Genomic DNA, 15,553 nt, shown 5'->3' on the forward strand with positions numbered 1-15,553 from the left:
GTAATCAAAATATGTGATATGTTTCAGATCACACACTTTCAGAATATAATAACTTTGCAAATAAAAGGTAATATTAATCGAAGTCACACACTACGTTTATTGACATTTAAGCAAATGTTCTACGATGACACTCCATAATTGACGTATGCGTTCATAGTCATCATTCAAAAGATTTCAATAGCAACCTTACCCTTAAAACGTTCAGAAAACAAAAAACGTTAAACACTAGTTTATTCTAAAGTAAGGATATCCAAATTGACGCCATTCAAGTTTGATATCATTTCCATTCAAAAAGACACTGTGTCACGTATTCTTACGTCATTTGAATATCTAGTAATGGCGGACTGGAATTAATGTTACAAAAACACGTATTAAGCTTGACGTATGGTTCGATATCGTCAGTATCATATATTAAAAATAAAAATAATGTATTATGCTCGCCAGAGACTCGCATAATACAATTTGTATTCCTAATATATGATATTGACGATTCAGAAAAACACTGGTAATAACCCCTCTTTCTGTATATATATATAAGCCACCACCAACAAATTCAGGTATTTAATTGACAGATGTTGACGTTTTTGATTTTGGAGATATTGATAACAATATAAATAAAATGTAAATGCCTCAAATCTAAAACGTGAAATATTAATGTTTTATCCATATTTCTTAAGTGGTGTATTATATACCACACACACACACACACACACACACACACACACACACACACACACACATTAATATTTGTTTAAAGCAAATTTAGGTCATGGGGTGTTTTCTTTGAAACCTCTTTCTGTTGTCAGTTATAGAGAACTGACATTAAGGCACCATTTGTTAGCAAACTAGAATTAATAACGTGAATAACGCACAACATATACATTTGGACTCCAAGGATACTTACTTTAATAATAAATATGTTTTTTAGAACCACCAAAGCTGGATAAGTATGCAATAATTTTGATACCTAAGGAGTCAGAGCAGCCACAACAAAAAGAAACCAGATTTAACGTGCACTTTTGTGGCAAGTGCCTTCTCGACAAAACAAATGGAATGATCACCTTTGTGGCAATGATAGTTTGCAAGACTGGTGCGTCATGCCAGCAAGGTATTAAAATATTTAAGTTTCAATTGTCTTAAATATTTTTTTCAGTATGAAAAGCTATTGCTTTAGTGCTGTGTAGAATATTTCTCTAATATTATTGTAAACTATATCCATAAAATATTATATAGTAAACATTCCTCTATATTAACAGCGCCGTTAATTAAATGTATTACTTTGATATATGTACTTTTATTTTAGTTAATGTTATAACCATAATTTCTTTGGTTTTTTAGAAACTAGTTCATCTAAAAAACAAATTCTAAATGCATTATGTACAGTTACAATTACTAAGTATGAAATTACACTATGCTATCTTGAGTCAATTATGAATGTGTTTTGTTACAAGTTAATAAACTACTTTCAGTCTCAGAGATACATAAACCTAAAGAGGTTTCAAGCTGGTATTCCTGGAATAAAAACAACTTTAAAGGAATATACCGACCAACTCCAGATACGTGGTTAATAGGTAACATTTTATCATTTTAACACGTTGATCATTTAACATTAACCATCTTTATAACTTTGGAGTAAACTGAAATATTGTAAATAGAAAATATGCAAGAATACTAAATGCAATTAAATGTTTGTTTGTTTATTGTGAATGACAAAACGCAGGTATAAAAATCGTATTTCTTCACACAAAACGTTTGATCAAAGTATCACAATTTACTGACATGTTCTACAGTGACTCTTTCCAAACTGGCATCTGTCTAAACCGGATGCTGTCTATTCCAGACTTCGGATGCAAATTCAAGAACACAAGAACGGTTTATGTAGTAATTAGCTCTGTCAACACAGGCACAAGATCTTACCCCTAGCAGCTGCCAGTGGTCACCTTTTAAACAAAGACGGCAGTTCCTCAGTAATTAGGACACCAAAGTATTATGAAATAATCGCGCCTCTTTCAGGTTGTAATCGGATTAGTATTTGTATGTGCTAATACCTGCATTGTATCATACCGATCTGTTTTTTGTCAAAACTAGTACTTGATAAATACGAATGACGGTTCCATTTTGCATTGTCTTGCTGAATTTGCAATGGCAGATCAACCAAAAAAAAAAAAAAAAACCGCAGCAACGTATCGAACTCTCCTTACAACATAAAGTAAAATTAATCAATGGATTTTGATCAAATCCTCTGTGTAAACAAATATTTGGCTTTGAAATTCAAGATTGGAAGACAGACAGTATCAGACGTACTAAAACGTAGTGACCATTACCGGCAATTGCACGAGGACAATATTTTGGTAGAGAGAAAACGCAAATATCTTTCAGGTTTATGCCAATCACTAAAACAAGCATTGCTTAGCCTTGCTTTCACAGATGTCTTACACATAGTCCAAACATTTGTTTAATATGACGTTTTATTCACATTTAAAATATATTACATGTATATATGTATATGTATATGTATATTGTATATGTATATGTATATGTATATGTATATGTATATGTATATGTATATGTATATATACCAAACAACAGGAACAAATGTTTTATAGGCACATTCCCACAGAGAGGACAGCACATATACGTCATTTACTTTAATTTGATTTCAGTCACATCTCATGTGTTTAATTTTAGATACACCAGAAGATGCTATTAATAATGTCAATTTCGAGGTAGGACGTGGTAAAGATTGTTCGATGAAGCCAACCGAATACTGTAATGGCCCTTTGGACACAGGGTCACAGTACAGGTTAGTGCACTGTACGAACGTCTTGAAATTCAAGTAATGTAACATATTGGTGACACCATACTTAGGACTATGTTTGGCCAGTAAAAGGATAAACTAACGTTTACTAGAATTAAAGCTCAAGTGATTGTTATCACTTGATTCAATTTAATTCTTGTATTTTTTAAGCTACAAGCTTATCAGCACAACAAATATTCATATATATAACAACTGATCATTGGGAGATGCGGTTTCATTGAAATTCAGTATATTTCTGATAAACATATGTATATGTATTTGTATTGATAACAACGATAATACATCGATAATACGATTGTGATTCAATTCGAACCTAATAATACTGTGCTTATTTTCTGTTTAGTTCAATTTTTTCATACATTTGTATGGTTATACATGTTCATCCTACTTATCATATATTTACTAGTATAGTTATAGCCATAACACTATGGTCCTTAACAATATACCTTGCCTCTGATCCTAAATCCTTTACGAAGGTGAATCATATTTTAAACGTTTTTGATATATTTTTATCTCGCCTCGACGACGTCAGAGGGCGAGATATATGTATTACCTTTGCGACAACGTTGATGCCATCAAAACAGTTTTTGTTTAACGACACCACTAGAGCATATTGGTTTATTAATCATCGACTATTGGATGTCAAACATTTGGTAAATCTGACATAAAGTCTTAAAGAGGAAACCTGCTACATTTTTCCATTAGAAGCACGGGATCTATTATGCGCACCAACACACCGACAGGACAGCACATACGACAGCCTTTGATAACCAGTCTTGGTGCACTAGCTGGAACGAGAAATAACGCAATGGACTCACTTGATGACCTCACGGTTATCGTTTAAATCAACGTTAAGTATTTGTAACACACAATAAACAATTAAAAGAGAGTATCTTACATATGTATATATATATATTTTTTTTATTTACTTCAGTTTAAAATTTATGGTCTGTACAAGAGCCGGTTGCACACAGTCAGAGTTTCAAGATGGATATGTAACAAAAGGTATGTGTTTTATTAGGGCCGCCCCTAAATTTTGCGGCAGTTATAATTTTATTATACCGGCCTCGGTGGTTTCGTGGTTAGGCCATCGGTCTACAGGCTGGTAGGTAATGGGTTCGGATCCCAGTCGAGGCATGGGATTTTTAATCCAGATACCGACTCCAAACCCTGAGTGAGTGCTCCGCAAGGCTCAGTGGGTAGGTGTAAACCACTTGCACCGACCAGTGATCCAAAACTGGTTCAACAAAGGCATGGTTTGTGCTATCCTGTCTGTGGGAAGCGCAAATAAAAGACCCCTTGCTGCTAATCGGAAAGAGTAGCCCATGTAGTGGCGACAGCGGGTTTCCTCTCAAAATCTGTGTGATAACCATATGTCTGACGCCATATAACCGTAAATAAAATGTGTTGAGTGCGTCGTTAAATAAAACATTTCTTTCTAATTTTATTATATATTAATTAATTTTTTTTTTACGATATCCTCCAAACCTACCCCAAAGTTCAATTGGTATTCCGCCTCATGTCTTTGCCGCCGCCACCCTAAATGGATTTTCTGGATCCGCCACTGAGTTATGTAATATGTTTGTCCAAATATGATGTTTTAAATATGTTGATCTATATATCTATCTTATATATATATATATATATATATATATATATATATATATATATATATATATATATATATATATATATATATATATATATATATAGTCAAACTTCGTTAACTCGAAGTTGAAGGGGACGACGAAATAGTTCGAGTTTCAGGGAGTTCGAGTGTTCGAAATTCGTACAGCAGACCTCAAAATGAAACTGCATTGCAGTATTATCATTTCGTTGATATCGGATGTTAGCACATTTCTTCTGTGTATATGATAAAACTAAGTAAATATTAACAGAAACGAGATAAATCCGATCAATTTGACGTACATCTCTATGTACTTTTATTGTATTAATTGACAGTAAAGTAAAAAAAAGAGAAAAGAAAACTGAAAGCACGTACTTACATATAACCGGAAGTAAGCGATAAATTAAAGTTGATATATTTTTCAAATTTCAAAACAAGGCGGAACGTAACGTTGTAATAAATTAAAAACTGAATGTCGATTAGCACTAAGTACGTTTGTTTACCAAATAAAAAATACACAATATAAATAGCAAAATTATTGTAAATCACAAAAATCATTTTAAAAACCCTCACTAACATAGCGAGACATAACATAACAAATCAAAACGCTGTATGCCAAATAGCACTAGGTTATGTACTTTTTTGCACTCGTTTAAGAGAAAAAACAAACAGTGTTAATTGTTATTACAACAGTTTTTTGAAGATTACAAGACTATCCGTACTTTGTGTAATGAGGCCCGCTGCCGTGTACAAACACCGACAACCCAATGCAGGCATGTAGGATCATTTCGTTCCGCATAGTCGGCGATCTATTATTCTGTAATTACCGCGTGTATCATCGATAGCCGAGACCAGTCGGGGCACTCACGCTTGGCTTGGGTGACAATTCATTTTTCTTTAAAGTATTACCGGTACAGTTAAAAGGCTCAGTCACTCCACAAACTTCGAGTTTTGGAAGTGCAATATCCCTTATTTTTTTATGGTGGGACCACAAAATTACTTTGAGAGATAGAGTTTTTCGAATGTTCGAAGTTTGAGTGTTCGAAGTCTGTTATTACTAGTTTGTATAGCAGTTCGGCCGGGACCGCCGTTTCACTTCGAGAGATCGACGTTTACGAAAGATCGAAGTTTGAGTTATCGAAGGTCGACTGTAAGGTCGACTGTATATATATATATATATATATATATATATATATATATATATATATATATATATATATATGTATGCATTATTTTATTTGGTGGTAATAATATAATTGATATGTTTTTTTAATTTCAGTAATAAAACCTAGTGTAGTCGGCCCTGTTGTTGGTGCAATTAGTGGAATTGTGGTTGCTGCATTGGTCGTTGCAGGAGTTTGGTACTATAAGAGGCGATACAGGTACTATATTTTATACATCGTGTACAGAAAATGTAGGAGCATCTTTCCCAGGTGAAGAAGGGTACCTAATATAAAACAGTGTGTAATATGCATGCATTTTTTAAAATCCATAATCAAAAATGTATCTCTGCACAATGTAGAGTCGAATAGGTATTTGGCAAAATAGTGGTTGATTCCATGAATCTCTGTCTAGTGCGATTCCATGAATCTCTGTCTAGTGCCATTTCTCCTGAGGTTATCCTTTACTGGACAATACATCCTTCCTGCACTCCCAGAATAGTTTACTAAATCAAATTTAGGTCAGGACAAAGCTCATTGGAATAAATATAGCTGTTATGAAATGTTGACACGAACATCTATAAAATAATAGTCCATGGGCCAGGTACCGAAACCCTCACTCACCCCTCCTGGGGATTTTTGGAGACAAGTATTTTTAGATACCCTATTATATGTGAATTTAATATCTACTTGTCTGCAGCAAAAATATTGGTGGATTAAAAAACATATTGCAAGTTGAATAGGGGTACCGTTGCACATTTTGGGTCCCAAAAATGCTGTGTGGAAAAATTAAATATAGTGATAACGTTGTCATCCATATACATTTGTAACAGATATAAGGCCAAAATGAATGATATTCATCCTATAGTAGATGCTAATATTAAATAAAAGTGCAATATGTGGTAAGAATAATGATATACTCATCGGCAAAAGTTAAGCAATACAGGAAATGCATTATTTTCTATATTTACACATACTTTGGGCTGATTGAACCTTTTATTATTGGACTTGGACAAGGTTTTAACGTGTACATTCAGAGCAAGCTGTTGTAGCACACGCCTGTCATGGGCACGGGTGCCGGCCTCGGCCGGCTCCCCTGTCCAGGACAGGAAAGGTGGGGGAGGTGGGAGGAGGGACCGCCTGTGCTAACTGACGCAAAGGAGTGCCAGCCGCCCGGTCGGAGCCGGTAACAGGCAGAGGGTATTTTATTATTAGAAGTTGCAGTGTCTTTAATATATTGAGGCAGCATTATTCAAATATGGTTCAGTATATCTGCCTATACTATACTCAACAAAATAAATTAAGGACCATGTTGTTCAACTTAATGATTTAAATAACAATTTAGAGGGAACACAATGACAAATATCATCCTGAACAAATGTGTAACAAATACTAGGCTAATGTTCATTTCAATAGTTTTCATAAATATGTCAAATACCCAGTGAATTTTGTTGAGAATACATATATGTGCATCACTATTAATGAAGATGTCCCTCTTTACTAAACACCAGTGTTACAAATTACACGTACAATAATTACACGTACACTTCATTTATCTCACAGAAGTTCATATTATACTAGTCTGTGTTTATAATATTTTTAGATTTGCCTTTATATTTACATTGTGCTTTACTTATGCTCATGTGTATATAATTAGTTTTTACATCGAATATTGTCTAGAAAAGTTTTGACTTCCTTTCATATTCCTTTGTATTTGGTATAATACCACTATTTCATCTCTAGTGTTCCTTCTGAAATTTCTCATCCATATGACTATTTGGTTGGGGAATAGTCTGGACTGCCTGGTATTACTGATACCATTGACAACTTGGCAATTTGTTCTCTTTATGTGCATTCTCAGAGCATTCTCAGTGAATACATACATGTGGAGAAGGCTGATTTATACTCTACTGTAGTTCAATATTATCATCCTTGATTTGGCAACAGACATTTTCAGATATTTCTCAAGTCATAATGTTTTGTGTTATTCGCACCTGCACTCCCATAGAGAAGGTATATGAAATGATCTACTTCTTAAATATATGAACATCGATTTTGACTGACCTTCCATGAGCTAACAACATTTCAAGGAAGTCTTGGTGTTGCTTGAGAATATTCAAAACCATCAGTTTTCCATTCTGCATAAAAGCACTGTTGGTATCATAGCCAGTAATGACAAACACAGCTGGAATTGCTTGTTGGTGTCTTCCCTTCATACTTAATGATGCTGTGCACATCTATAAGATGCCTCTTGTTGCCAAGTTGAGTGTATAAAAATGTCCGTATCTAGGATGGTGAACTGGCAGCAATGTACAAACAATGAAGTATAATCTTTGTCTCTGCATCTTCTTGTGTACTTTACAACACCATCAGACATGGTGTGCATTTGAAACATGTACTTTGTCTCACAAATAGAACCCTCCTTCCAAGAAGCTGAGAGCAGGGTTTTCTTTTTTTTTTCATTTACAAGTAATGTCTTACAGTCTCTTGAGGCCTTTGTAGGGATTCCTTAGATCAAGTGTGGCTTGGAAGAACCCCTTTCACATGAGAAATTTAGTGCCAAACCACGAATGTTATTATTATGCTACTGTGGATTTGTTGCAAACCTTCCATCCAGGATAGATTCCCTGAAAATTCACTGTACCAACAGAGCAAATTGCAAGAGAGCAAATTGCCATGGTCTCATTTGGTATTAGTCATATCACAAAGTCGAGGGTATTCCTCAACCACATGGATATGGCTAAGAAATGTCCAAATAAATACTGAAGCTGGAGTGGATGGTTTGTGATCTGATGCTACAAGAGCTGTTGACATATCGAGGGAGGAATGAGAGTAAAGGCTCAGAGGAAAGATAAGAAATTACAGATATTGTGAACATGATAGACATTATATTTGAGTCAGATGGTAAGACTGAAATAGGAAAGAAAGTCAAGTGCTAGATATGCCTGATGACTATATTTGATGTCAGTTATATACATTTAAATTTAAATTTAAATAGAAATGTTTTTTTGTTTTTTTTAAATATGACAATTTAAATAGAAATGTTTTTTTTTTCAAATATGACAAGCTTCTGGGAGATAGATGAATTTAAAATTTAAAACACACATGCTGAGGAAAGGTACTTACAATTGGCTGGTACTAAGAACAGAGGGACATCTTCATAAATTTGTGAACATAGTATATAAACTCCATATACTGAACCACAATTGAATAATGAAGCCTCGATATGTTTAAAAAAATGCCAGGTCAATTTGTTTTAATAATAAAAGCTTGAGGCAATCCTAAGTATGTGTAGACATATAAATTAATACATGTCTGGCATTGCTTAACTTGTTTGAGAAGTATATAATTATTCATAACTCATATTATATTGTTTTGTAGTTATTATTAAAAGAAAGGACGTAGAGATAAATATGATTGAGAATTAGGAATCAAAGTCATATTTTTATAGTGCTAGATATTTGCCTGATGAAAATATTCTATGTAGATGTCAATTATATACACCAAAACATAAGTTAAGCATAATATAAATAGAACTGCAATTCTAAAATATTACAAAAAGAAAAAAAGAAAGAAAAAAAAGGCCATTGTAAGATGAACTGAGATCGGTGAATTGTATATGTAATGCAGACTTGCCTAGAATGGTATATAAATTCACTTTTTATGTTTGTAAGACTTGTGTTTAATATAAAAATATTCAAAATATCCATGTAAATGGTTTAGAGAGCATGTACTGCACCGTATTTATATAATGCTGCCTTCAGATATTAAATACAACACAATAGTATAGGGTTCAGAATGTTTTAAGTATGGTGTGTATATACATATGTACATAGATAATTATATATCAGGAACTGTGTAATGTTTGCTGGTGAGTACACCCCCGGTACTATATCAATACCACATGTATTGCATTGCTTTGTGGTTTGTTGTTATGTAGTTTAGCATGAATAACATTCATAATTTGGTCTTAAACCTGTACAAAATATGTTTGGATGTTAACTTCAACATTGCAATGCAGTTTTTTCATATACTATGTTTGTAAATCTCAGGACATTTCAAATTCATTGACTCACTATACTTAGTCAGAAGAAATGTATTATTTATTGGTGGAATACATTCACCAGTAACCCAGCTTTTAAAGTAAAAGCAGTAATATAGTCCACAATTATTTTCAAATATTTTTGAAAATTAGGTGGAATATTCACCGTGATCAGATATTTGCCTTGCTAAAAATAAATAGGGTGCCTATAGCCAAACGTTCCCTGCGGGCACGCCCACCAACAGATTGCCTGCAGACAAGCTGATTTGAATATGTCTATGGATAGGCTTCAAAGATATATTCATCTTGAAAACTCACGGGGGGGGGGGGGGGGGGGGGGGGGGGAGAGGGGAGCAGATAACTTCCAAACTTATTTATATGCGTGCTTATGTCTGTGTAAACTATACATATTTAAAGACACGTTTAATGTCAAGATACAGGTAGGTTTACAGTATTCTTTACAACAGATCTGACTGTAAATAGAACATGTTACATAATGCATATGTTATGCTGTTTCACTATTTAGTAAATATGGTTACTGACTTTATGCTAGAAATCTAAAGTACTGGTAAACTCAAGTCATAAATACCTTTTCACCGCATATTAAACATGTTATGTTGTCAGACTGTATATTAAACATGTTACACAGTTTTATTGTATATCGAATGCTTATACTGTTTGATTGCTGAAACATGTCTCAGTGCGTATTATACATGTTAGGCAGTCAGACTGTAAATGAAACATGATATATTATTGCGCTGTGTATTAAAACTTAAAGTTTGTTATGTTTAACGATACCACTAGAGTACATTGATTATTAATGATCGGCTACTGGATGTCAAACATTTGCTAATCTTTTATATACACCAACCCACAGATAGGATATTATGTTATGTTGTCTGACTGCATATCAAACATGCTAACTCACAATAAACGAGCTGTGGTTTCTGACTGAATATTGCACATTAAACATGTTATGCTGTTTTACTCTGTATTACAGATGTTATTTTGCTAGACTCTTTTAAAGATATTTGCGTATTTTATGTCAGGAATCGGAAGAACACAGAGGATGATGAACAGCCTGAGAATGAGGAATTGGTTGACCTCACTCGGTAAGTTCCGCTCATTTGTCGCCTATGACTTTGCAGGCGAGTGTATAGCAATGTATGCAGCGAGGGTCTAGACTATAGTGAACAAAGTTTCTAGGGGGATCGAGTCATGTTTTCCCGGAAAATACATTTCAAAAAGAGAACATTTGTTTGATTCAACCCTCGAAACCCAGCCCTGCACATACGCCTGCTTTAAAACTATCAAGGCAAATTATATATGGATATGATGAACGATAATCGCCAGCTTCTCTTATAATTAGACCATGTGTCGACCAGGTGTCGATATACTGAAGTATGTTTTACACCAAATATTTGCTAATTTACAGTATACCGAGGTATCATTAGAAAAGATTTGTCTACTTTCCTTATTAAAAATTCATTTGCGTAGTAGTATTTCATTCCAATTTCAATATACAGTAGTCTCTACAAAAGTATTCAAGGACCAGCAGACTTTTGGTAAATCTGTGCTAGTGTCATATCATTTCAGGTTACTTCTGAACATTGTTTTAGTAAAACTGAAGACCCATAATACACACAAAAATAGGTTGTTCGTGCATTTATAAAAACTACCTAAATGTACATTCAGCTAAGATTCGTTACACGTTCGTTCGTAATGCTATTTGTTATTTTGTTTGCTCCAAATTGATGTTTAACTCATTAAATTTAGGAACATGTCACAACTTCGACATCTTACGACAAAAAAGCTGGAATTTTAAAAACACATTTAAAGAAAAACGCCAAAAATATTTACTTGATTAATTTTGTTAAGTATATAATGATCTGAATGATTTTAGAGTAGGAGTTCATTTCGAGTTTTCAACATATGTTGTTTGTTTATTATTTATTTATTTATTTATTTATTTTATTTTATTTATTTATTAATATAATTAAATTTACACTACATTCATTACACTATAACTTCATCCTATTGGTCCAGCCATAGCAACAGAAGTTTGTTAATTTCTCGATGAATATAAAAATTACGTTGTTAGGGAACGTCATACCTGATGACGTCATTTTATATTGGTAATTTGTCTTACTGAGCTTTATTGTTTAACCCCCAAAAAATCATTAAAAATAAAATATGAACTTTTAATGTTATTATTAGTAAGTATGTTTCAAATTTAATTATAAGTATTGTCTGTTATTTCTTTTACGTTCATCTGGGTATGAACAAAAAATCATCCGCTTTGCCGATTCACACAGTTTTCGGATGATTTGTTTTTGTTCATACCCCTATGGACGTAAAAATAACAATAGACAATCCTTAATTATTTAAACATTTGTTTATTTTAGCATTTGTTTATTTAAGCATTTAATCAAATTAATTTATTTAAGTAACATTATTTTTCATTGTAAAATAAATCAATCAAAGATTCCACTTTTGTTACTGTTTTTATTTTTCTCATCGCATATGTTTTCATGAATTATTATATTTAATGTTTTCGTTCTCATCTCTAAAATGGTTTATTTACAGACCGATTAAGATGACAGACTTCAGCAGCAGACTGAAGGAACTGCATAACGATTCTAACCTGTTGTTTATAACTGAGTACAAAGTATGTTTGTGTCGAAGTCCCTACTATGTAATAAACCCAATATCTGTCAAATAAGATTAAAAAAACACGACTGCTATTTTACATTGCATTAAGATCTGACAGAATCCAATTGTAGGTCATGTCCGGGTGATCTTTCATCTATGAATATTCAGTGAAATACTAACTGATCAATTTTACTCGATAGGAAAATATATCATCCAAATCTGTCGTGAACCCAAAATAGAAACATTGATTTATTTTGAAGTATAAACTATAAGATGAGTAACCTGAGAAGCTTGATTACATACCAGAAAATATACATATTATACAAATGTATTTTCTTTTGTAACGAACTGTTTCAATGATCTGGAGGTCTGTATGGTTTTCATATTGACATTTATTCTTAATTGCATCGAATCATTGGTATGGAACTTCCGGGGACGTAACGAACTTATAACTTAATTGTCCGAAAAACTAACAGAAACAGCACGATTATTATATACAACTATTTTGAAACAACATAAAGCAGAAATTAAAACATTTGTTTTTTAGTACTGTAGTATTTATTTCTCAAATGCTTTTCTTTATAGGAACTCCAAGCAAACAGTCCGAAAAAGCCACATGAGATATCCAGTTTGGAACCTAACCGGGTGAAGAACAGATATGTCAACATTTTAGCATGTATATAATTTACTTCATGACATAGATAAACAATAGTAGTCCAGTCAAAATAATGATATATCCACCACAAATTACAAGAATGTTTTTTCTTCAGTTTTATTATTAGACTCGTCTCCAGAATAAAATATTAAAAGTCTAAAACAATCCATACAGGTGCAGTTCACAAACTCAAAATGGTATCTTTAATACTACATTTGACAATGTCTTGGCTTCAATTTTTTTTATTTTGCTACTGATTTTAAATGTTGAACTATTGTTAACAATATTATCAAAGACAGTTAAACACATTGTGAACTTATTTGTTCTTTCATCCCATACTTCAGTTCAACATGGCTACCAAACTAACCTAATTTTGTAACAATTCCATTGGGGATGTAGCCCAGTGGTAAAGCGCTGGCCTGATATGCAGTCAGTCTGGGATTGATTTTTATCAGTGGGCCCATTTGGCTATTTCTTGTTCTAGCCAATGACTGGTTAAATCAAATGCCATGATATCCTGTCTTAGATGGCGTAAATAAAAAATCCCGTCCTACCAATGACAAATGTAGTGGGTTTACTCTTTAAGACTACTTCAAAATTACCAAATGTTTGATGAGGATTAATAATAAATCAATTTGCTCTAGTGGTGTCATTAAACAAAACAAAATATAACTTTTTAATTTTAGATAAATCATAACAATGCCATGAATGGAATATTATAATGCTACCTAACTAATAGAATTAAAAATACAGTACGCCAGAATGAAATTTTATAACGCTTCCATCTCACAGAAGTTTGTTTCTGCAATCCCAATGTATTTGGATGAAAGAAATGACAATTTAGTAGTAAATGTAAGCAGAATGTTCTTATTTGATATGTTGTAAATATGTTTATTAATATGTGTATTTTTTTCTAGTTGACCATAGCCTTGTGAAACTACTGCCGATAGATGAAGATGACAATACCGATTATATCAACGCCAATTTTATTCCCGTAAGTAGAACACTGGAAATTTAAACCATCTACAAAAACATATATAAGCTAACTGCGGCCCATTATAAACGCAAACAAAAGGAAAAACCAATCCATGAATCAAATTTAGATTGCTTAAAGATGCACTGTTCTCTTAAAACATAGTATGGTAGTTCTTGTTGAAAGTTAGTTTCTTGTATATAATATTAATTCGTGTACATGTAGTGTGTGCTTGGTTGTCTTAATGTCTGTAGAACCTCAAAACAGTGTCTTGATGTGACTGACTGTTTGGCGTACATCAGAGTTTTAATGATGCTGGTTTTTGTAGAATGCATCCTAGTGATTAGGCTTTATGTGTGACAGAGCAACACGTAGCTTAGTTGTAAAGCGCTCGCCAGATGCGCGGTCGGTCTTGCTGTTCTAGTATATCAAAGGCCGTAGTATGTGCTATAATGTCAGTGCGATGGTGCATATAAAAGATTTCTTGCTACTAATAGAAAAATGTAGCGGGTTTTCTCTCTAAGACTATATGTCAAAATTACCAAATGTTTGACATCCAATAGCTGATGATTAATACATTATTGTGTTCTAGTGGTGTCGTTAAAAGAAACTTTAACTTGATGTATAACAAATTAGAACTCTTCAACTGAACACTATCATCAGTATTTATGATGCTAACTCTAACCCTGCTAGCCAAAATAATGGCTGATGCTATTCCTTATTTAGAACTTGTGCATATATTTTCATATTTTTACAGAAACTCTTGTACATTTTATCATCGTTTGAGATGAAGAGATTAACCTGACAGCTGTGGTGGCATTATTCATGACGGGTGTCACCGGTGGGGCAGGATATGCTCAACATTCGCGAACACCTAATATCGTCGCTATTATTACAAATATTCACGAGTGCATGCCACAACCGTACTTATCTCAATGAGCTCTGTCCGATGGCAGTTTTGATTTACTAACCTAGTCTGGGAATGGCAGTCCTCTTTGTTGCGATGAAGAAATAATAATCTCTCCAGTAAGGATCTCTTCGGGAGTGGCTGTCCTCCTACAGGCGAGGCACTAGATAGAGATTCATGGAACCAACCACTATTTTGCCAAATGGCCATTGGACTCTGTTTTGTGCAGAGAATCAGCCCTGATCACGTATTACGTTTTTGTCGTTCATATTTCTTCTCTCATTTGTTTTACCACGACAACAGTATACTGTCGAACAAAGTTATAAATTAAAATAACTGTATACATGCGTTAATTGCAATAACATATATTACTATTCAGGGTTACAACTCGCCCAGGGAGTACATTGCTACACAGGGCCCACAAGATTCGACCATCAACGATTTCTGGCGGATGATTTGGGAAAAAAATGTACCAATTATTGTCATGCTGACTGGAGTCAAAGAAGGAATGAAGGTATGCAAGTTGTTTTTGGAGGCGACGCGCGGATTTACTTAGCGCTGAGATGTTGATCAGTGCTGTTTTGGGGGCATATCTTCTTTCTTAACGAACTAGTTCATTTAATAAAAGCAGAAGCAAATTTGTTTTATTAAAGAGCATTGATGACCAGTCTCCACTGGTGCCTCCAGTCCATAATATCTATGGGCAATTCGCCACTTGG

At 33.6% G+C, this 15,553-nt stretch overlaps 1 protein-coding gene across 1 annotated transcript in view; it reads left to right on the top strand.

Moving 5' to 3' along the window:
- LOC121369712 (receptor-type tyrosine-protein phosphatase eta-like) overlaps positions 1 to 15,553 on the top strand; it is a 59,378-nt gene that overhangs the window by 32,498 nt on the left and 11,327 nt on the right. Inside the window, exons 21-30 of the mRNA XM_041494764.1 lie at positions 929 to 1,108; positions 1,470 to 1,571; positions 2,689 to 2,803; positions 3,753 to 3,823; positions 5,725 to 5,827; positions 10,697 to 10,759; positions 12,234 to 12,315; positions 12,885 to 12,975; positions 13,872 to 13,948; positions 15,214 to 15,348. Coding sequence (XP_041350698.1) covers positions 929 to 1,108; positions 1,470 to 1,571; positions 2,689 to 2,803; positions 3,753 to 3,823; positions 5,725 to 5,827; positions 10,697 to 10,759; positions 12,234 to 12,315; positions 12,885 to 12,975; positions 13,872 to 13,948; positions 15,214 to 15,348 — 1,019 coding nt within the window. The remainder of the gene's footprint in view (positions 1 to 928; positions 1,109 to 1,469; positions 1,572 to 2,688; positions 2,804 to 3,752; positions 3,824 to 5,724; positions 5,828 to 10,696; positions 10,760 to 12,233; positions 12,316 to 12,884; positions 12,976 to 13,871; positions 13,949 to 15,213; positions 15,349 to 15,553) is intronic.

Source organism: Gigantopelta aegis, chromosome 4 (assembly GCF_016097555.1).
Source record: "Gigantopelta aegis isolate Gae_Host chromosome 4, Gae_host_genome, whole genome shotgun sequence".
Classification (NCBI taxonomy): domain Eukaryota; kingdom Metazoa; phylum Mollusca; class Gastropoda; order Neomphalida; family Peltospiridae; genus Gigantopelta; species Gigantopelta aegis.